Here is a 22,828-nt window from a genome sequence, read left to right as displayed (position 1 = left end):
AAGTAACCAACATACAATACACATCCATTCATCCTTCCATGTTCTTTTACTTATCCGTGGTTAGGTTGTGGTGGCAGCAGGTTGGAGAAGTTAGCCCAGACCTCCCTCTCCCCAGCTACATTTTCCGGCTCCTCCTGGAGAATTCTGACGTGTGCCCCAGCCAGATGAGATATATAATCTCTCCAGCATGTTCAGATCTACCCTGGGGTCTCCTATGAGTTGGACGTGCCCAGAAAACCTCCAATAATCTTTAGATGGTGCTTTGACATTTACTTCAAGATCCCATCTCATCTCATCTCATCTCATCTCATCTCATCTCATCTCATCTCATCTCATCTCATCTCATCTCATCTCATCTCATCTCATCTCATCTCATCTCATCTCATCTCATCTCATCTCATCTCATCTCATCTCATCTCATCTCATTTTTCCCATTTGAAAAACTGACTGGTCACATCAAGTCTATCAGCACATCTCACTTTAGCAGAACATGTTTTCCTTCCATAAGACTCCAGCATTCACAATAAACAACAAAGTCAAATAGTAAAATATCTTTGCAGAGCTGAAATGCTGTGACTTTAGCTCAGTAGATGTTTTAGCTCTTCAATCAACATGTAAGAGTTTTATATATAAATAAACATCTGTTACATTCGCGCCCTTTCCAAACAAGTTCACATAATGATTGAGCACCACCACATAAATCGATCAGTATTTCACAGTATACAGAGTTTTTACATCTGCCGTCTGTTGAGACATCCCCATGCCGACCAGATAAATGCACACTGGACGTGCTCTATGTGCAGATCATGCGCACCAAAGACTTCACCAGTAAGGATTGGGATAAAGTTATTCAATTGTGCAACTCCTCTAGACTTTCCGAATGTCATTACACTGAATGGATTAAATTTGTGTTTTTGTATTTTCTCACAATGACAGAAGAATGATGCAAAAGTTCTGCAACGCAGGTTTAAAATAGACATTTACCTTAGACACATCTGAACTGACAGCTGTATATTTCCAACAGGTTACTGCACTGTCCCAAAACTCTTTCCCTCCTTATTATTTGCTCAACAACCACAGTTTTTTTGCACTTTTTTGCCATTTAGGGTTGCGTGGATCATCTTTGTTCGTGTTGAATCTATCTAACTTGCATTAGACTTGTCTCAGAACAAAATTAACATTTGCCTAACAGACTATGGTCTAAAATCTATCTGTGAATCTTGTTCCCGGATCCTACAACAGTGATGACCTCCAATATTACAGTCAGTGTTTCTCCTGTGTTTTTTATACCCAGACTGAACCAGAGGAGTGCCATCAAACACTCCCAGTCTGGAGACGTTTCTCAGGCAGCACAGAAGCCCAAAGGCCGGAGGAAGCTGCAGAGAGGCCTGTCAGAGGATGTGCAATATTCCACAAGACCTCAGGTACAAAAACACCAATATCGAAATGTTATTTTATATTATAACTTACTTTCTTATTGTATCATGACTTGTACTGATGCCTGTGTTTCCTCCATCCATACTGCACACTACATATTTCTTTCAGGAGCAGGTTGAACTGAAGCAGGTGGAGAACATTTCAGACACAGAGGGATATCCCAGCCTGGAAGGCCACTGCAGAGCGGCATCACTTCCCCGACTGAATGCTGAGTACTACGTAAGCTCATCAGTGCTCATGCTGCCTTATCTCTTCTTTTACTTCCACAGAAATGATCGCTTTGCAGCTGTTTTCTTTGCGCTACATTCTTGTGATCATGTGAGGTTTTTAAAGATGCAGACACTGTTGATACTTTAGATTTTTCTCGATAAAATTATTTTTAAAAAGGTTGATGTAGGAGATGTTGGAAAGGGCTGAAAAGGGCTGATGAGCTGCTGAATGGGAGCCAGTTAGTTAAAGCAGCCGTGAGCAAACGGAAACAGAGTCGTTGTCTGTCAGTCCACATCACTTCAGCCTGATGACCCTGACCTCTCCGGTCTGACAATTTCACATAACTTCCTGAGGACGAAATGCAGGATAGAGAGAAGAAAGAAGACAACATACAGTAAATCTGTTGATTAATAAACTTAGAAAGTTAGTGGATTGAGGCTGAAATCAAACTGAGCGAAGCTCTCCAGTGGTGCTGCACCACTGCGGTCATTTGCTGATTGAAGATTTAATAAAAAGCAGAAATATGGCCAAGTAAATGAATGTGTTAAGTTGCAGCACTGAGTGACTCATTATAAGCTCAAAATTAACTTTACAAACATAGTTATATATCTAGTGTATATATTATACAGAAAAGTCAAAAATATGAGCATGTGTCAGTTATTAAACCAAGCCCTAGTGCCCTAAACCTTCAGATGGGTCTTGTCTTAAAGGAAAAGTTCAACATTTTGAGAAATACACCTGTCTGTTTCATGAGGGTGTTTAAATATCACACTCATCAGCTATAGCTGCAGGGAAGTTAGACTACATTCACAAAAAGACTGGAAACAGGTTTATCAATAGTTCCAGAATACAACACACCTAAAACCGGATTTGTTGACTTTGAAGTCTCTTTAATGATTAAATAGACAACATACACAACAGTAATAACTGAGCTTTAGGTGTTAATATGTATATTTTCACTTAAAGGAGAGCAAGGCAAGCTCCCTGATGCCAGATAAGCTAACCACCAACTTAATGCACAGGCATCTCAGAATGAAAGCACAAGAACATTTCCCAAAATGTTGAACTATTTCTTTAAATGTCTCCTGCAACCAAAATACTGAGATAATCCAGAGACGTAATCCATCCCACATAAGAACGAGAAATAATGACTCAAAACTGACTTTAGTGACGGATGCATCTGTCATCATTTTCACACAGTCCAAGTCTGTGGAAAGAAAGAAATGCTCATGTGGTACCAAAATATTGTTGGACAGTGAAGACCCACCGTGTTTGCTGTGTCTACACATCCTGATATACAGTTTACTCTGTTCATACAGTTGAAACGATACATTTCATCCTCTCCTTTTTGAATTGAAGCAGAAACTGATGACAGTATTGAAAGTTGCTGTACAGTCATTAACGTAATCTGCTCATGTAAATACAACAAAAGGTTTAGAAATCCTAAGATTTAAGTTTTAAAGACATGTTAGATTTTGTTTGCATCATTTTCCCCAATATGATCAACATGAAATGTAATATTATCATCTTTTTACATTTTATACCTTATTTTTCTTTACTATGCATCACTGTCACCTACAATAAGATCAGATCTCACAGCTGAGTTTTATAATAAGTCTATTATTTTCATGAATTTCCCTTGTTATCAACCGTTTCTGATGATTTGACTTTGTGAGTTACAGCAGCTGCTCCTGTCTGCTGTGTCTGGATGTCACGTTGAGATTATTTATTCTGTCCATCGTTTCTGGATTGTTCCACCTGTCTGATCTTGTCTGTTTAGCTGTGCTGTTTGCCTCTCTGTGTTTTTGTCTGTCTCTCTCCTTCACCCTGTTCTCTCCCACAACACTTAACATATGCTTTCCTTATGTTTATGTTGCATTTTGATCTTCCACACTCTATCTCTCTCTGTCTTTAAAGAATGAGGCTGGAGTTATTCTAGATTTTATTTTTGTCAAGAAACTCCATGAAAGACCAAACTCAGAAATATGTTAGCTCACCTGTTAATACTTTCCACTCAAATATATGGTATTACTTTTAATAAGAGGTAAGTCATTTCATAAAACAGCTGTGCATTGTAGGTTTTTAGCAAACATCCCTCAAATAGGTCGTAATAGTGTATTAATGTTTTTTTTTCAGCATCAGATTTAAAGACATTGTGGTCCCTATTTTAAATTTTATTATCTGAAAGCAAACATTTTTTAAAGTGTACCGCATAGCAGATGTAGTTCCTGCGCCCAAGTGCTGCATGAAGTGGAATATAGATCAGAGAATATGATGATTAATAAATATAATCTCAACCAGTCACGTCAGTGGTCTTACCGCTCGGAAGCAGCTGTTCCAGTCACACTTATGCATGATACCAACAAAAATAAACAGCTTTTCTGAGAGATCATGTTGTTGTGTGAGTGGTGCACGATGTGAACGCACAGTCTTACGGATCTGCAGCAGTCTGTTCTGTAAAGTACTCTGTTTTAACCACAGAGTTATGTATTAATCAGATGTAATTACATCTACGTGTTTAAATCTACAATTTTATCCAAATAAAAAAGATTGTCTCAACCATAAGCATAAAGTAGAGAGTAGTGTTTAAATAAAGAAAGATGGAACAAACAACAGCATTGTTTTACTGTTTTCAGTGTACTATACTTCTAAGGTCAGAATGTAGCAAATTGCCAGAAAACAACTCTTACAAATCCTAAATACAGATTCACGATTGAATCGTCTTTTTTTGTTAATTTTTAGCCACTATTATAGTATGAGCCTCAACATAGTTTAATAATACACATACAACTTATGACGAAGAAGAACCATTTATTTGCTCTGCTTTGCAACAAAATCCACAGTGGTGGATCGACATCGACAGATGCTCATCAAAATGTATTCGGTTGAATAGCATCTTGAGAAAAACAGTCAGTGATGCTAATTCTTCACTGTGTCATTAAACCAGAGGACAAGAACTGAATGCAATTAGATGATGTCATTAAAGGACATCAGTCAAACTACAAATGGTGGAAACCAACATGAAAACAGCCATGGAAATGTGACATTTGTTATTTTCATCCAGCTGATTTTAGACAAATAAATGGATATGATTCAAAGTCATTTTCAAAATGACTCCGATCAACTTAAACAATCGTGCTCAGGTGATCATGAAATAATTGTGACAGGCCACAGAAATAGAGCCATATATGAGCTCTAATGAACAGGATGTGGGACTAAGTCCAAATAAAGCCCTCCAGTGTGTTTGTTCACTGTGGTGAAAGGTGTCACTTGGATGTTTTTATTTGTTCTTTTAACAACAAGGAAGCTCTTTGGCACAGAGAGATAAACCCAAGGCTATTCGTAGTCAGACATTTTTGTAGTCCGACTTTTCATGGGATTTACTGACATCAAGAAAACACAGACTATCACCATCCTCACCCTGCCTGAGTCTCTTCTCTCCTCTTCTGTCCTCCCTTTCTCCTGATACCAGTGCTCACTGCTAATGTTTTGCCCACCTCCTCTTGTGTGTGCCGTCTGATAGCGGAGCCACCCTCGCCACGCCCCTGGGACCCACCTGGCAGTATGTACCACCTGTTGTGCCACCTCTCTTTCTTTCTCTCCTCCTCTCGTCCTCTCCCTCTTTTTTTTCTTTCTTCCTTTTGCTCTCATGTCTGTGTTTTGCCTACATGTGCTCCTGTCCTCTCATCATCCTCCCACCGTCATGGACACAGTGACCCTCCTGAAGTACACACTGCTCATCCCATTCAATTGCTGATAGACGCCATACTAGCAACATACAAATTATCCATGAAACATACCCAGATTCCAACCCTGGAGAAGTATTTGTATGTTTATCCGGGGTATGACAAGCACTCCGTCCTGCTTTCCAGCCATTAGACCAGCAGTACAGTACTACACTTTGGTCAAATATGGCTGTGTGTATGTGAGTGTCGTTATAGTGCAGTAGTGTGTAGTTTTCTTTGTGATTCAGTGTGTGATTGTGAAACAAGGTAGAGACAGTACTGCTGCTTTTCTGCTTTGAAGTAAATATTTCCTTCCAACTACACAATTAAAACCCGCCCAAATTTATCTGTCATTTGTGGCTATGTTCAGTCTTAAAATCTTATTTCTCACACATCAAATGCAAACCAAACAGTTTATCTCTTAAATCTTTGACTTCCCCTCACTTTAAGACTCTTTCAGTCTTAAAAGAAGGACAAAATCTTTCTTTCACGTCACTCTCATCCAGTGACGTGAATGGAAATAGGGAGAATGAAGTTATCTCCTACTAGAATATCATACATTTATCTAAAAAGTAAGATTTTAAGACTGCATACTAGATAAAATGACTTTGTAATATAAATATTTTTGCAGTGTTGTGCTATTGTTGTCTCTGACTGTAGCTACAGGCTAAACTGTGAGGTAGGAACAAGAGGAACAGCACAACCACAAATTAACTGTTATCCAGTGGGTTTTCAAAGCCTTTTAATATATCATTAAATATATATATATATATATATATATATTTTTTTACACGTTGACCCAGTGGGAGATCAAGTTTAATCATTCAAACAAGAATGAATACTTGTATTTTGATTCTCCACAAACTAGTAACAGAAACCGATACAAGAAATCTGCAGAGTAACCAACAGGTGGGGTGGTAACTTACCTGCAGTTCCAGTTCCCTATCACACCATACCTGGTAGCTGTACTGGTCAGAAAGGTAAGAAATAGGTGGGGTGATTGTCATTGTCCTCCGAGCTTTTATCAGAGCATTTATCCAAGGAAACAAGGGGGGGTAAGATATTAAAGGAATACGCCACTGTACACTTCTGCTACAATCAGTGAACAATCAGTAAACAATGGACTATAAAACTACTTGTATATAAAGATGGCACTTGTAGTGACAAACTAAAATGGAAGACAATAAAAGCTATCAGTGCAGCTTTTAGCAGTTACAGAGTGAGGAATTTCCCTCAGGAGCTCTTAGAGGCCGAAACCAGAGAAAAAAGGAAAGTCATTATTAGACACAAACAGTCTTTTGTCACTCCGTATCTTTTAAATGCTGAAATTGCCAAGCATGTGCCAGCAGATTCACCACATACATTTCAAACGTGATAATCAGTTAGTTTTACAGTTACCACTGACAGAAGTGGCAAAAGTATGTTTTTCTCTTGCAACAAAAGCAAGCGAAGTTTAATTTGGTAAGGGTGAGCGTGCCAATGGATACAAAATGTGTATTAAACCTTATTTTACAAAGGGATGAGTGTTTGGAACAAACTGCACACATGGACCCACAATACAGGAGAAAAGTAGCTTACAATGCAATTTGAAATATTTTAATTTTCTGCTGTTTAATGTGACTGTTAGAATTAATTGTTAAATTATAAATCCAAGCTAAATACATTTGTCTTCATCAGCAAACAACAAGCTACTAAACTTCAGGCCAAATTGCTATGTATGAAAATTTCTGTCATTCAGGACATTCTATTTATAATAATTTATTCTAATAATGAAAAATTGATAAATTAAATTTTGGGCAATATTCTCATTAAGTTATAGAAAACTGTCAGACAGATGTAAACTGACAAAATGTATAATTTACCATATCAGGACTACAGATTTTTCAGAGCTGTAATTCAAGTCGACACGCAATAAGCACTGTTTGAGGCTTATGACAGATTTTCAGTGGAGTACTCCTTTAAATAGAAGTTTTAATAAACATTTAGTAGCTAATTAAACAAACTTATACTTCTTTGTGACGTTAAAGATGTTATAAAATGGCACAAAGGCCAGTGTCACACCCCACCTCTTGTCTGTTCAGTAGCTGAGAAGCCTGCTTACAAACTATGTAAGTTCGGTAAAGGTAAGTGTTCCAGCTGTGTCTGAGATATGTGTTCATTCTTCTCAAACTTTGAAAACATCTGTGCTGGAGAAGAACAGGTTGAACGTCGGTCTTTAGACAAAACGTTTCCGTCCACTGGTCGTGTCATTTATCTGTTGTGGATATTTTGGTGATCCAGTACAAGTGATTTGGATAAAACCACCAGTCCCAGTTTTCTGCTCTACTCTCTCATCACGCTTCTCCACGTTTCCCTTTCAGCCGATTGTCGACCTCAGTCCAATTAAACGATCAGCATCCTCACTGACGCCGCAGCGCTACCAACAGGAGGCGGGGCTGAGGGACTATGACCTGGAACGCCCCGATCTGGAAGAGTCCTCCGCGGGGCCAGAACAAGTCCAGGGCCAGGACAGGGCCCACCACCATCACCACCACCACCGCTGCCATCGACGCAGGGACAAAGACAAGAAGCAGAAGTCCCTGGACAGAGCTGCTTCAGTGCAGCCATCCAGCACTGTTGGTGAGGCAGACTTCTGGCATGATTGGAAAAGTGATTTTTAAAGGTTTTCTGTTACTAAATATAACAGAAGATGAAACTATATGGTCATATTTAGACCCTCTTAGCGATGCTAGAAAAAATATACTTCTCTCATTTGTTTCACTAAAAAATGGCTGATGATGGTGACAATCATTTTTAACTACTCCCTGGTGTGACGTAAAAGCGGGAAAACAACATTCAGTGTCTAACTTTTGGAAATCAGCATTTGAACCAGGTTTGTTAACTGCCAGCAACTAAACACAGTATTTTTTATTTATTCATCGTCTGTCATCAATAATTAGATTTAACAATCATATTATGATACTGAGCCCCATCGACTTTCTAACAAAAACAAATTCATTTTTGTGAAACATGCTGAGTACTTTAACAGGAGTACACCAAAAAGAATATTTACTTATTGACATTATAAAACATTATGATGCCAGTTGTTTGCAGATCATGGTAGACTGTGAAACACATGCAAAGTCGTAACAATGTTGGGTTTATCCAAGTTAACCACACGGCTCCACGAGTGGTGATGCCCATCGATTGTTCATCGCTTTTGGTCCAACTTTAAGATCGATTGTAAATAAAAAGTTGCACCGATGTTCATGTTCTTGAAGACCCCATGACTTTTCCTCTAGTGCCACTAACCGACTGATATCGGGTGCCATCATCAGGCCATAGTTTTAACTCTCCAAAGGCCCTCCAAATTTTCTATTTTTGCTGCTTATGCCCCGGTTACCCTCATTCTCAGTCAAGCTGTCTGAAGACGATGTCTCTCCAGTAATTACTCCGCTATCCTGTAATTATGACTGATTAAACTGCTGTTCAGCAAAGGTTTAGGTGCTTCAATACATCCTGTAGGACTCACCGACGGACATATTTGTCCTCACATACCATTAAAAACTCATCAACAAAGATTTCAAATATTGAGTATAGGGGTCTTTTTCAGGGTGTTGAGAGATTTATTAATATAATACAGCAATATTTATTTATATAAATCAGCAGGGAGAATATCCACGTTGAAACTTGGCATCACTTTAACGGAGCAACAGATAGTAGGCCAGGCTCTGGCTTTCAGATCACTTGGCTGTCTTAACATAGCTGCAGAAATTCCTTATAGGATTAAAGCTCCATGATCGGGTTATGTAGGTGAAGGGTTTTCTGCTCCGCTTCAACCCAGGATTTGACATGTCAGGCTTTCCATCTGATTAACAGCGAGAGTTGTGAGCTTTCATAGGAAAATCTGCTTTGTTGGGGATTTCTTTTCTTCTTTTTTTTTTTTTTTTTTTTTTTTTTTTTATCAGTTGCTCCCTTTTTTCCCTCTGACCTTAACAGTCACATTTATATAAATGTAGCCCGGGCTCTTTATTAAGTGCTGGGAATTATTATCTATCCATAAACTGAAAAAGGTTGACACACACACACACACACACACACACACACACACACACACACACACACACACACACACACACACACACACACACACACACACTGTAAATACACACACATATTGAACTAGATGTTAAAAAAGTCAGGTTGTGACAGCAATCATCACCTGCTATAAATGATGTCACGTTTCCTAATTCCAGCTGAATTTAGGGGTCATCTGTAAAATCGATTAATGTCCCTGTCCTCAGTGCAAAATATAACAAACCCATTTTTAGTTTTACTTTTTGTGCCAGTCATGCTGTTTAAAGGTGAGACTACTGTGTGGCCAAATTACTAGGTATTTTTAAGATTGGACTAATTTGGTTTCAGTACCATTAAGAACATGGATGCCAGGAAGATGGAAATTGTGGGTTCTTGATGGGAAAATGCTTTCTGTGTTTGTTATGTTAACATGTTAGCATTCAGTAAAAGGTGAGATTATGCATGAATATCTGAAAAAAATTCAAAACAAATTGTAATAGTCTGAGTTGAGGAGGAGCCAACTGCATAAAATGTCATCTACATAAAAACTGATATTGTACTTTTTCATGATAAGACAGTCTATGAAGACTTTAAACAATGATGGACCCAGAGTAGACCTTTGTGGTACCTCTTAAATATACCAAGTGGAACTTGATTTATGAACATCGGCCCAGATTGTCTGTGTTCAATCAGATAAATGACTTAAACTGGTCAAGAGTAAAAACACTTAATAACTAAATTGTTTTTAAGGTCATACAATTGTGAGCAGGGAGCATTTTCAGCACTTAAGGATTATCTTACAATTCAGATTACAGAGTCAGTTTACCAGCAACAACAACCCCTTTATTACAAATGTGAACAACTTTTCTTGAGCTTCCCTTTAAATCTTAAATGTCACATATTCCATGAGTACACCGCAAAGAAAGATTTTTAAAATGGCTTCCATAAGTAACAACAACATAAGTTTGACCACATAAATGAAGTGATAAAGTGACAATATGGTAGGTAGGTAGGTAGGTATATACTTTATTAATCCCAGAGGGGAATTTTTTTTATTTTTTTTATGATTTATGATTATCAACTAAGTTGTTTTACATAGTTTCGTAAAATGAACTGAAATCGGAGGCTGTCTTAAAGAAAGGAATTTAGCCTATGGTGTGATAAACTTTAGAAAATGACCTGCATGTAAAAGTTTAATCAGTTTGTATGACTGGCCATCAAATTTTGCAAAACCACAGATGCAGAACTTGAAGTAACGGCTCTGAAAAACAACAGTACATGTTGAAAGATTTCTTCTCAGTGGAGTGAAGGTCATGGTCAGAGTCTTTGTCTGCCGTCAGTGGTCATCTGCTGGAGTGTTTGGAGCCTGAGAGCTGGTGGCAGGCGGTTTCTTGTGTCGACACTGGAGGGCAGCAGCTGGGCTTTATTGCTGAGATAAAAGGCCACAGCGGACTGGTCCAGCACAGGGATTTATAGCTCCGTCCTGGTGAGATAGCAGAACATCAGCAGCCTTCTCTACATTTATTAAATTGAGACAAAACTGCAAGAGAAAGGGAGTCAGCTTCGGGCCTCGGATCTTGTCACTCTAGAGGCAGATCTGACACGTCAGATTGAGATGAATAGGTTTCTGTGTGTCTGCCATCGTGGTTTTAATCTAAAAACTGGAAGTATTCCAGCACTGAGGAAAGTAATTCCACTACAGTGTACTGCCCCACGCCTCATGTCTAAAACGAAACACATACTGTACATTTAACTTTAATTAGAGCTGCAGTGACATATCATGGCACCGTATTTCTCACTTTGCAGAACACAGAGGTAATATGGATCTCAGTGTCATCTCAGTTTTAGCAGTTATTGAAAATGAGGTTCAATGTCAAGTATGTCTGCTCATACATGAAAGTTCCCTTTGTGTGGTGGAGCAACAATCAAAACATAGAAAGTAAAAGAAAAATAATTATGTGCAAGAAAAAAAAAATACAACTAACTGATATAAATTTAAAAATACAATTAGAACCAATTCTATAGTTAAAGAATAAGCAACAATTTATCCTGAATGTAAAATAAAGATGTCTGAAAAATATTGTACAAGATATCGATTAGGAATGTGCAACTGTACAACGGTAAAGTACATGAGTGCGTAAAAACATTGCTTCATGGGGCTATTAGTGGTCAGAAACGGGTGTCTTCACTCATAAATGATGTTGTAAAATTTGCGGAGCTTCTGCTAAGACTCTTCAGATTGCTGTTGTTAATGAAATGTGATAGCATTCTACAAAAATGGAAAAATGAATTAAACTTCAGGTATTATTTCTCTGCCTATAGTGCATAATCTAGTGAAAAGTGGTTTGGTGTTATGGTCATGCAGAGGAACCTGCATTTCTTTCATTGTATGGACTTCGAAGTCAGATCATTTCAGATTTTCTTTTTTTATTTTACTTTTCTAAAATAGGTAATGATGATAAAAGTGACTACTTAACCCTCGTCCATGTTCTCTACCTGCTCCTTCTCATTTTACTCGACGGTACCTTCCTCCAGGTTCGTTTACCGACCCCTCAGCTGACGGCTTGTCCAGAGAACGAGCGCGGGAGCGTGACCGCAGTCGGCCCCACGAGAGGAGGCACCACTCCTCAGCAGGAGAGAAGCAGCGTTACTACTCCTGCGAGCGTTACGGCAGCAGGGAGCAGTGCTACGCCAAGTCAGCCGGTCCCAGTCGATCCACTTCTCCAGGAGAGGGACAGGATTCCGGGCTCCTCAAACAGGTGATCTACCCACCACACTGTATGTGGCTTTTTGACTACACACCCTGCAGCTGATCACTTTCAACATAGATAGGTGGTCAGTGTAGGAAATGTTGTCTTTTTAATTCATAACACCCCAATTTTGCCAATTTTGGGAAAAAGCAGCAAAACAATTATCCTAAATAGAAGCCAAGGAGTGAAAGGTTCAGGAGTCATGAGTTGGATGCAAGCTTTCAGTCCAACTCATCATGGGTTTCACGACTGAAGATCAGGCTGAAGGTTCTGAAAAAAGCAGGACGTGAAGGTGTCTGCAGTAGGTTTGACAAAGCATCTGCAGAAAGATGACAAATATCTGAACCTGAAAAACCTTTGTGGATAATATTTTTAGGGGTTTTTGTACTATATTTTGTCTTTACATATTCATATCTCATACGCAACTAAATCCGAGTTCTTTGCTTTTAACATATTTTTGGTTTTTGGAATCATGTATAGTTAAGCATGTCATACAAGAATGTGTACATATTGTTTTAGACTTAATAATGCCAAGATTCAATGGAAGAAGAACTCATTTTTTTTTATTATTATTTTGCTAAAAGCAGCATGTTGGAACTTTAAATGACAGGTTCACTCATACTTACACCTATATTTTAATTGAACTATTATTCGCTGTAATCGTTCTTACTGTCCATACTGGCTGTGAAATCCCCAAACCTTTTAAATGACAAAATGCATTTTACAATTCAGCTGAAGCTAACACCAGTCTAAAGCAGTTAGATTTCATCAAATCAAGTTACAGTCATTTTCCTGGTGGTAGTGTTTCCTTGCTGAGACAAAAGAAGAAACAGTAACAAAAATATTTTTTTTTACACTTGACATAATTAACTGCAACTGTTGAAGCCTCCTAATAGCTCAAGTCAAAAGCATCTTTGCCAAGAAAGAAGTCTGTAGAGTTACTCTACATTGGAATAGCATTAGAAAGGGGTGCCTGGACAGTCAGTAGGTGAAACAGTATCAGCAACCACTAACAAGAGACTATCCTTCAATTCTGAAGTCCTGCTTTGGCTCCAAAACCCTTTTTATATCTTGTTTCCTCAGCATGGTAGCAGTATGGTTAAAGCCGGCCCAGTGACGCAGCCCTCTGGTTCTAGCACACCGGGCCGCAGTCGGCGTCAGCTCCCACAGACGCCCCTCACCCCTCGTCCTGCTGTGGCCTACAAGACTGCCAACTCCTCAACTCTCCCGTCCGGTGCCAGCACTGCTGCGACAGGGCACCAGACTCGCTTCAGCCGTGGCCTTTCAGAGCACGATCGTTCACTCTGGGGCCACGAGGAGTCCCCAATACCGATCACCCGCATCGGTTCGGACCCTAATTTAAACCGGCAGCAGCAGGGCTCCTCTCAGCAGGCCCTCCTTGAAGAGACGGAGGACTTCCAGGACGCTGTAAGCAGCCACGGAGGGGGACGCTCTGCCAGAACTGCAGCCTCCACCACAGCCTCAGCCTCATACGGAACTGCTGCTGCACCCGTCACTGCGCACGCCACGCAGGGCCGGGCGGGGGCCGTGCCGAACGGGTACCACTTCACCCTCGGGGTCAACTCTGCATCCGGGCCTGGGAACAGAGGAACAGGAAGTCTCAGGGAGAGGGAGGAAGATGACTGGTGCTAACATGGCAGAAAACTTTAGAAAGTTTTGGGTTAGCTTGAACGGGGCAGCTTCGAAGTGCTGCTCAGCGCTCATGTCAGGTCCAGTGAGCTGCTGCAGAATGAGGCCGGTCAACTGATGCAGAAGAGAAGGTGTTGAGGAGAGTAGGAAGTGCTATAAAAGGGATCAGAAATCATTCCAGCTTTGTAGAGTTACTCTCTTTTTAATATAACAACGTCTTTAATGAAATAACATTGACTTTTTCTACCCCCTTTACTTGCACTGAAATTCTAGCACATGTGAAGACCCTTAAGTATTTTGCCTTGGCCAGTAAATTCAGTGGAGCAGAAGACAAAAGCCAAAATCTTCTCATTGTTTGAGAGAAACTACGAACTGTGTTTCAGAATGAGCAGAATTCCTCATTCCTGATATCAACATTACGTTTGCCATAATGGGTCAGTGGAAGGTTTCACACACCAAAGCATTTTCCTCTGTTTTGATAGTTTTCTTCATCAGCTATTACTTCTGGGTTTACACCAAATTTTAGCCAGAGCTGATTAGGAAAACCTTTTTTTTTTTTTTTTTTTTTTTTTTTTTTATGTAGGTCTTAAAATTCTGCCATAACACCCAATGAACACAAGAAGTAATCAGACACACAGTAACGTGGTTTAAAACAGGACGAGAGCTGAGTTTTCACAATCACATTTTTGTAAATTGTACCTGATGTAAATGTTTTGGAGTGCACGTAGGGACTTAAACAAATCTTTTCTGACATTAAGTGGCTAAAATACTAAGTGCCTCATTTTCCATGATGTATGAAGATGCAGCCTGACTTTGGGTCAGAGGGACTTGAATACACAGAACAGGATGTACTCAGCTGAGGGGAAAATTAACAGAACAAAAACTGTGTTTGAATCTAATATAAAGGAGAGAATGCAAACAAAAAAACAAAAACTGAATCTTGTGGTAGGTAAATCCAAATTACAGATCCAAAGTAAACAATGTAGTGCATGCCAGGGTTGTAAAAAAAAAAAAAAAATAGTGTCTGTACTTTTGCTTAAGGATGTGTGGTAAGTATTTGCCTTTCTCTTTCAAATATACTGCCAGTCAGTTGGTAAAAAACTGTCTCTGAATGCAGAAAAGTGCCATTTTTTAAAAGTAATATTCAACAAAAATATTCCAAACACCTGCCTCCTCGAGCATGCAGTATATACAGAATCTCATCTCTGCCATATTTTCCCAAAGTCCATGGGTTTCCTTTTCTTCTCATCTCCTTCCTCTGAAAAGCAGTATTGTGAGAGGGTTTGTCGGCGAGTTGACCTGTGTGATCATCCACAGGTACAATAAAGAGTTGTGTTGTTGCTGCTGACTGTTGACTTAAAGTAGGGCTATGCAACAAGACGACACTTCATCTGCCCTGTAGCTTTACCCTCTGGAATCTCCAGGTTCAGGCTTTAGTGTGACTGCGACCAAATTTTGCATTTATGTATGAAGAGTTGTAAATAATAAATGTGTTATATGATGTACAGTGTAACTGACAACACACACTAAGGCACAAATGGTATCAGAGCTGATATATGTGAATCACAGAGCATTCTGGGGGGTTTGGCAAGTTGACTGCATGACGCCTACTCAGATAGAACCACCCAAAATATAAAACTGTTCTTTCCGGACTTGGGTCAAGTTGTATTTTTTTATATAATTTAAGTGTTTTTTAAACTTGCTGGGAGAACCACTTCCTTCAGTGAAAGGTGTTGATGGTGAGTTCTGCCCTCTAAACTCTGCTCCCAACCAGTTAAAACTAACTGGTACCAACAGGTCAGAAACCTAAGGCTTTATTTGTGCCATATTTCATCCATTACTAGCCATCAATCTGATAGGCTAGCACAACAAGTTGGCTGCTTTGAACGTCCTCCTACACACATAACATTTTTGTTATTGTCAACAAATCCCAAGAAAAGACCAGAACCAACATGTGTTAGTGTTGTTCCCTCTCCTCTCTGTGGCTCTGAGCCTAAAGCCCATTTGTTCCTGTCAATATATAATTGAATGTGTTGGAAAGGCTCAGTAATTTCCTCAAACCGCTGGTTACTGTAGTTTTTTTTTTTAAATGTTCTCATGTCAGAGGAGTAAATCCTGCATTTGTTGGTAATTATTTTCATCTGTGGAATAATATTAAGCATGTAATACTCCCATCAGTCCACTAGAGGACATTGTGTCAGTGTCTTAAATTCAGATACCAAAAAGTAAATGCTTAGGGTTAAAAAAAAAAAAAAAAAAAAAAAAAAAAAAAAGCTCATGTATGGTGTCAAAATAAGTTATTTTACATAAGTAACGTTAATTAAATCACATGAGTTACTTAACATATATTCAAAAAGCTAAATACGTTACATCCTGTAAGTAATTTACTTGTGTTGGTTAAAAGCTTTCTCACAAACTTGACCCGTTGAACTCTGGGTGAAATTCCTGTTTTTGTATCATCCAACCACCCCAACCTTCCCCTCAAAGACTTTAGCACTCTTTGTACTTCCTCACATGACCTCCTCTAACCCTGCTCATAAATGTGTGTACTTTTCACGCCTGGGCGAGGCAAAACGTGATACTGACACGTTATCTGCTAGAAGACTGACGGGTGTATTACCTGTGGGTTCAGCTCAATGGTTCCTACTGCAGGTGAAAACCCTTAAAACCAGTCACAAATCCATAGTTGTATTTTCTAAACACACTCCCAAACTGCTTGAAGTTTTAGCAAACATGGAGGAAATAGGAACAGGAGTTTGAAAACAAGAAAAAAACAACCTTACCCTTTAAAACACATAACATGTATGACTGCAGATGAAAGACGTTTCTAAATAAATGACTACATTACTGTACTTCAGGCTTTAGATTTAATTGGTCATATTTAAAGTTCATATTTTATTGTACGGATTTGGCATTTTTCTAAATTTTTAGGGGTCTAACTGAAATACAGACCTCGATACTCACTGTTTTGTCCTGGCAAGTTTATGAACGTGAAAATTATTTGCAACAATCCAAGTCTGATTCTTTCCCCATGTTTTGTTTGTCTCATAAGTGTGCAATCTATCTGATGGATCTGGCAGGAGGAATTTTAGACTTTAAAGCAATAAGGTCTAACTATGGGCATGGCTCTGTTCTTCGTCAAGGTAACAGTAGGTTGCTTGTCATCTCGTTGTAAGTTGCCATATTGGAGCCGAGATTGGTGTTCATCTTTACAGTACCTTTGGGGAAAATAAGATCCTACATCCTCAAACCTCCAGTGAGCCCGACGTGAACAGGGTGCCGAGTTTTCCTCCTACACTTTTATATGGCTGCCTCCTCTGGACGTGTCCTGTTTGCATGTTCTGAAAAGAAAATGTGCATGTGCAAAAAAGAAAAAAAAGAAAAAAAGAAATACAGGTATTGTTTGGCTTCATTAAGTCCATGATTTGTACAATTTGTTTCCTGGTTGTATTTTCTGATGATCTAAAACACACGGTGTATTGGTTTCAGGTAAAAGAAAAGAATAAAACAAGCTTGAATAACATTTTCTCAGAGAACCACCAAAGTGGAAACACGGCTCGTTCTCAGAAAAGAGGTTCTGGAGTGGCTGAATCCTTTGCTGCCTGATCTGTTACTTGACTGTCTCTCCCATAGTCATTTTGACGGTACCTATACATTTTGTATGAATATAAGTCCTTGAATAAAGAGGTATGACTATGAAATTGCAACATGTATATATCTGAAGATTGGAGTGTGTCTTGACTGGGTTTGGGATTTGATAGCATTTAATTAAATCTGATTTCTGTATGGAAGCCCCATTTTCCGATTGAATGTTGTTGGGTGCAACTTTCACTTTTTTTGTTTGTTCAGCTAAATGGCTGTTTGTATATATATATATATTTTGTTTTTGTCAAAGAAAAAGAAGGTTAAGAGAGATTCACAGGGGCCCCTCTGAGGATGTGTGTGTGTGTGTGTATGCTTGTATGTACAGTGTGTAAAAATCATGTGCAAAAAAACCCAATTGTTTCTGAATGATAGTGTGTTAAAGAGTTTTAGTGTGAGTTAATTATTACATATTAATCCTCCTTTCTTGTTCACAAACTCAGACGTGTGTGCGCATAGTATTAATCGTTTTAAAAATGTAGTTTTTTTTAATTAGTTTTTGTCATGAATGATAATGACATTTGATCAAACACAACTGATCAAAAGCATTATTTTACGAATTTGACTTTATACATTTTTATGGGGATTGGGTGCCGTAAGGTGTTGATATGTTTCTTTGCCTGGGGCCCCCTACAGTCTAGGATCGCCACTGGTTCTGGTTCCTACTTTTACCTGTGTTGTGCTTTGTGTTCTGAATTGAGAGCCCAGACTACATCGGATTAGACGCGGGTGATGAAAGGTCTTAATGTTTCTTGGTCGGTGTAAAAAGCCAATCTCTCCAATCAAACAATGCAGGAACAAGTGGGAGACAGACTTTAAAACCAAACGGGTGGAGGCCCTGCAGGATTTTAATTGGTCTGCATTAAAAATCAAGGGGGCGGGGCTTCTGTTGGCTCGTTTGGCGCCTCGGTGATGTGATGCAGGAGGAGAGAAGCTGCTGCAGGCTGAGGCTGAAGAGGAGGAGGAGGAGAGGTGAAGAGGATGACAAGTAAGATACTCTACTCCACTCCAGCTTAAACGACACACTTCATGAGGAATTTAAGTGCCGTTCAACGATGTTCCTCACGTTGACTTTTGTTTGACCGAAGCAGGTTTTTCAGAACACACGCGTGCACTTTGCATATGTTTAATCCCACACTGCAAAGGCGATAAAACGGGAAAGATGTTGCTGAGGTTGTTGAAATGGACAGTTTGCCTCCTCGCGCTCCTGAAGACGAGCACTGCCTCACCTGACGACGCGCCGGTGGACTCCGGAGGCGAGTCCGGTTCCGGGATGCTGCAAACAGGTAAGAGTAGAGTAAACACCTGTGGAGCCTCTCGACGGTTGGAGTAAAATATCAGTGCAGAATAAATATACTCGTTTCATGGCATGATTTTTAATCATTTAAAGTTTGGCAAAACTCCTGTGACCGTAAAGTTTACTCTTTTGCTTTCAAAGTGGAAACTCATTGCTTATTTGTGTTTAAATAAAGACCTTACGTGTACACAAACAAATAGGTTAAGACCCCCCACCTTTGCTTTTGAGTGACAGGCATTCAGAATTAAATATTTCCTGTACCTTTAAGCCAAATGAGCACAGTGATAAAGGGCTTCAGGGTTTTTAACAAAATATTTAATTAGTGTACATATACTTGCGCATATATACGCGTTTCTTCCAGAACTGAGCCCTGAAATAATCACCAAATCCCCCTTTTATGTGACATAAAACCACTATTGGAAAACCACCAATCTGTGAATTTCTGCTGTCTTCACCATCCTCCGTTAACTGTGATTTTCCCCAGTCATCAGCATTCGCTGGTGCAATAATCACAAGGCGCATCCCCGTTGAAGGTACTTTAAACCAGCAGGACAACAGCAAGCTGACACATTAATCAGGTTTCATCTTCTGGAGCACATTACATCATTTGTCCTGTGCCGTTTGGATCCAGATGAAAAACTTCCACTTCTCATCTGCTGCTCCCCTGACACTATGCAGCTTCAGTTTCCTCTCATTGCTCTTAATTTAGGGTGAGTGTGAGCCCAAAGCACTAGTTGGCTGAGAGAATAACTTTGCCTGGCAAAGACTGCGAAGACTAAACTGAGACCACAATGAAACAATATGGCTATGTTCACTGCAGGCCAATTACATTTAATGGCTTTATTCAATTACATCACCAGCTTGTCAAAGAAGAAAACAGTAATTCATACTTTTTTTTAGGGCACATTTCTATTTCAAATTAAAAGCCTGCTGATATTTATTCTACATCAACAGGTTTTCTCATAAATGTGAAGCCCTTAAAACCTAAATCTGAAATATGTGATTAATGCTCTTAAATGTGTGAAATGTATCACTGACTCACTGTATCCAAATAGAGACACAAATGGATATATTTTGCTGCTTTCTTGCTTATCTGTGTGGACCATTGATATCTTGATCGATCGAGAAACACAAACAGTTCGGTTGACATTAGACACATTTCATCTTCACACTTTTGCATGGCCCAAATAAGATGTTTGGACTTGCTGGATACATCACCCTCACAAAATGTCTTTGGTTTGCAAAAAAAAAAAAAAAGTGGAAACTGAAGCCAAAAGTCATCCACAATTATTAAATCACATGGAATGCTTTTATTGTGCCAAGCAGACTTAGTTAATCAAAACATTGTTCTCCAGAATCAGCCCTGTTGTCCCATCAGTGCTCCCATTGTCTGGATCTTCTTTGTTTTGTCAGTGCTGTTGATACAGTGACAGCGGTGCACATGCTGTAGGATTATCTTGCATTTTTGAGCTGTTTAATCCATCCAAAGACATGTGGAAATTGATCTGAGGCTGAACCTCTGCCAGGCGCCCCGAGTATGTCATGACTGGATTCCGCAGCGTTACATGTTGTTTGTCTCCAGTTTAGGTTTTTATCACATTTTCTGTCATCTGTATGTTAGAGCCACACAGGAGAGCCAAACAGAGAGAGCAGCTGAGAGTTTGTATTAGACCAGTGAGGTGACACAAGGGTCCTGCAGCGTGATCATTGAGTCCAGCCTGTTGAATATTTTCACTGTCTTATCATTGTCACTGTACATGGCAAAGTGTGAAAGCTTTGTTCAGACTAGGTACCACTGAATGGACTGATAGTTATGTAATACGGTCGTGATAATCTCCTTGTGTTTCCTCTGTAACTGTTGGGCTTCCTCAGTTAATTCTGCCATGCTCCGTGTAATTAAGCTCATTTGGGAATTTGAATTCAGCCAATACAGTGAGTCAACACCTGAATATGAGGCAGCACGTACTGTAAGTGGTAGCACGTTTATCCATAGCCAAATGCCGATTATCTGAAACAACGTGGTATTATGGAGCTCTCTTTGGTTATTTACGACTTGTACTACTTGAGCAGTGAAAACTAAAACTAATAGAAAGTTATTGGACACCATAATTTCTAAAAGATAGTTGTGACCAACTTGGACCAGTCATCCTGTCAATCTGGTATCATGCCAAAGCGTGTAATACACCCATCAGTCTGCTGGGGGATTCCTTGTCAGTGCTGCGTTTTACCACGCCTAGGCGTAAAAAGTAATGTACCTTAAATTTAGGCACCAAAAAGCATGTGGTTAGGGTTAGGAATATACGTTACGTATTAAGTTATGTAAATTTAATATGTTACTTTGTGTATGTAACTTGCATTGCTTAAAGGAAATCCAGTGGCCTCCCAGATGATAGTCATGTGTCCTCCTCCTTCAACCCTGGTCATACATGCATGTACTTTTCATGCCGAGGTGAGACACTGACACGGGGTCCTCTAGTGGACTGACGGAGGTATTACATGCTTTAGCGTGATCCCAAGTTGCGGTTCGATTGCAGTCTGTAGACGGTCAGAGTCATGAATCTTAATCTGATGACAGGCTCAAGACTGAAACTACATAAAACGAGTGCAAGTGGACAACAAAGATAACAGGACTCCAGGGACATTTCAGACGAAGTCATCCACCGAACCATCCTCAGCGTGTGTGACACTGGTCTACGATGTGATCTACTGTAGCTGTTTGTTCTGGTATAACACCACTGATTTAGAGATAGAACATGTTTCTCCACTTTCAGTTCAGACAGCATTTTCAATTTCTTTACTAAGATGAATCAATTTCAGGTAACTTGGAAAAAAACTTCATCCTCCAACATAACGGTAATACAAACTGTAATTGCACTTTAAGGAAAAGATCAGAAGAAAGAGTGAACAGGAGAACCCCTTTAACACCCTCCACTGTGACGTGTTGCACAACAGTCACTCAACTCCGTATCTGAACCCTCTATGACTGCAGTAAATCACATGTACTGTACATGACACATTCCTTTTACTCAGATTTGATGAATTACCTTCATTCGCTCAATGATGTTTAACCAAAAATGTCTCTGCAGTTGATGTATCTGTTCGACAAATATATTATTGTCAAAGCAGCTCGGATTAGACTTTGAAGTATGGACCTTTCAGACCAGTGTTAAATAGATAGCAATGTAGAGACCTATAATCTTATCTGAGATGAGTCTGTAAAGGTCTCACCTACTTTTTACCCCAACAAACATGGGGCAGAGCAATTGTAATTTAGTTTACCTAATGGTCAGGTTCCCCGAACAAATGTCCAGAAAATCATCGAAAAATTAAATGTAAATTAATGTGTTCTTTCATCCTCTACTATTTCAAATTTGGAGGGCAAATCACAGCAAATAGTTGGTTTTACTAACTATCCAGTTGGCTGACATTCACCCCTGTATTCAGCTATTTGGTGTTACTAAAAGACAGGCGGTCAATTTGGGGAAAGTCCTGTGTAAAGTGTGATGGACATGCTCCACTCAGATCTCATGTTTTGTGCCACCAGACTGGGAGCTCTGGTGAATGTTTTAGTCACATGCTTCATGTGCGTGAGGATTTTTTTCATCAAGTCTCTTTCAATTTCACTTTTTTATTAATAAACCAAATTATCCACCTGATCCAAGTGTAAAAAACTTTTGGTGATAGTTTGAGGTGGACAGGTTTCAGTTAAGTTGCTATTAATCATACTGTCATTATCTGGTTAAAAATTAGCTTACAAGAATTCAGAAACTGATTTTAACATTATTTAATGAAATGCATATGGATATTCATGGTTTCCTGGAGATGAATCCCAATGTTTTTGGTTTTCCTCCAGAACCAAAACTAGCCAAAACTTGAAGGAATTTTCATTGCATATCCACGCTCTCCAGAAGGATGAACCATTTCCTTTTTTAAACAAGGCCTATGTTTTCCTTGAGTGTATTTCTCAGGACAAACTGTCAACTTTGTGTTGAAGATAACTAACAATCTGCTCGGCCGTGAGACTAGAAGTTATTGACTTTATTGATCTTTTAGACCAAATT

At 39.3% G+C, this 22,828-nt stretch overlaps 2 protein-coding genes across 5 annotated transcripts in view; both read left to right on the top strand.

Moving 5' to 3' along the window:
• The window catches only part of cacna1bb (calcium channel, voltage-dependent, N type, alpha 1B subunit, b), a 174,833-nt gene extending 158,754 nt beyond the window's left edge, over positions 1-16,079 (top strand). For all 4 annotated transcript variants that reach the window (XM_069705695.1, XM_069705713.1, XM_069705721.1 and 1 more), the window contains 6 exons: positions 1,295-1,424; positions 1,546-1,656; positions 5,171-5,209; positions 7,733-7,991; positions 11,964-12,187; positions 13,262-16,079. In XM_069705695.1, the coding sequence (XP_069561796.1) occupies positions 1,295-1,424; positions 1,546-1,656; positions 5,171-5,209; positions 7,733-7,991; positions 11,964-12,187; positions 13,262-13,831 (1,333 nt within the window). In that variant the 3' untranslated portion in view covers positions 13,832-16,079. The remainder of the gene's footprint in view (positions 1-1,294; positions 1,425-1,545; positions 1,657-5,170; positions 5,210-7,732; positions 7,992-11,963; positions 12,188-13,261) is intronic.
• A 2,041-nt stretch (positions 16,080-18,120) lies between these two features.
• LOC138625008 (collagen alpha-1(II) chain) overlaps positions 18,121-22,828 on the top strand; it is a 107,935-nt gene continuing 103,227 nt past the window's right edge. The window contains exon 1 of the mRNA XM_069705643.1: positions 18,121-18,756. Coding sequence (XP_069561744.1) covers positions 18,633-18,756 — 124 coding nt within the window. The 5' untranslated portion in view covers positions 18,121-18,632. The remainder of the gene's footprint in view (positions 18,757-22,828) is intronic.

The sequence above is a fragment of the Brachyistius frenatus genome, unplaced genomic scaffold, assembly GCF_029030835.1.
Source record: "Brachyistius frenatus isolate BFR_SWC_R1_liver_20210118 unplaced genomic scaffold, ASM2903083v1 Contig_3, whole genome shotgun sequence".
Lineage (NCBI taxonomy): Eukaryota > Metazoa > Chordata > Actinopteri > Embiotocidae > Brachyistius > Brachyistius frenatus.
This window is presented reverse-complemented; position numbering and strand designations above follow the sequence as displayed.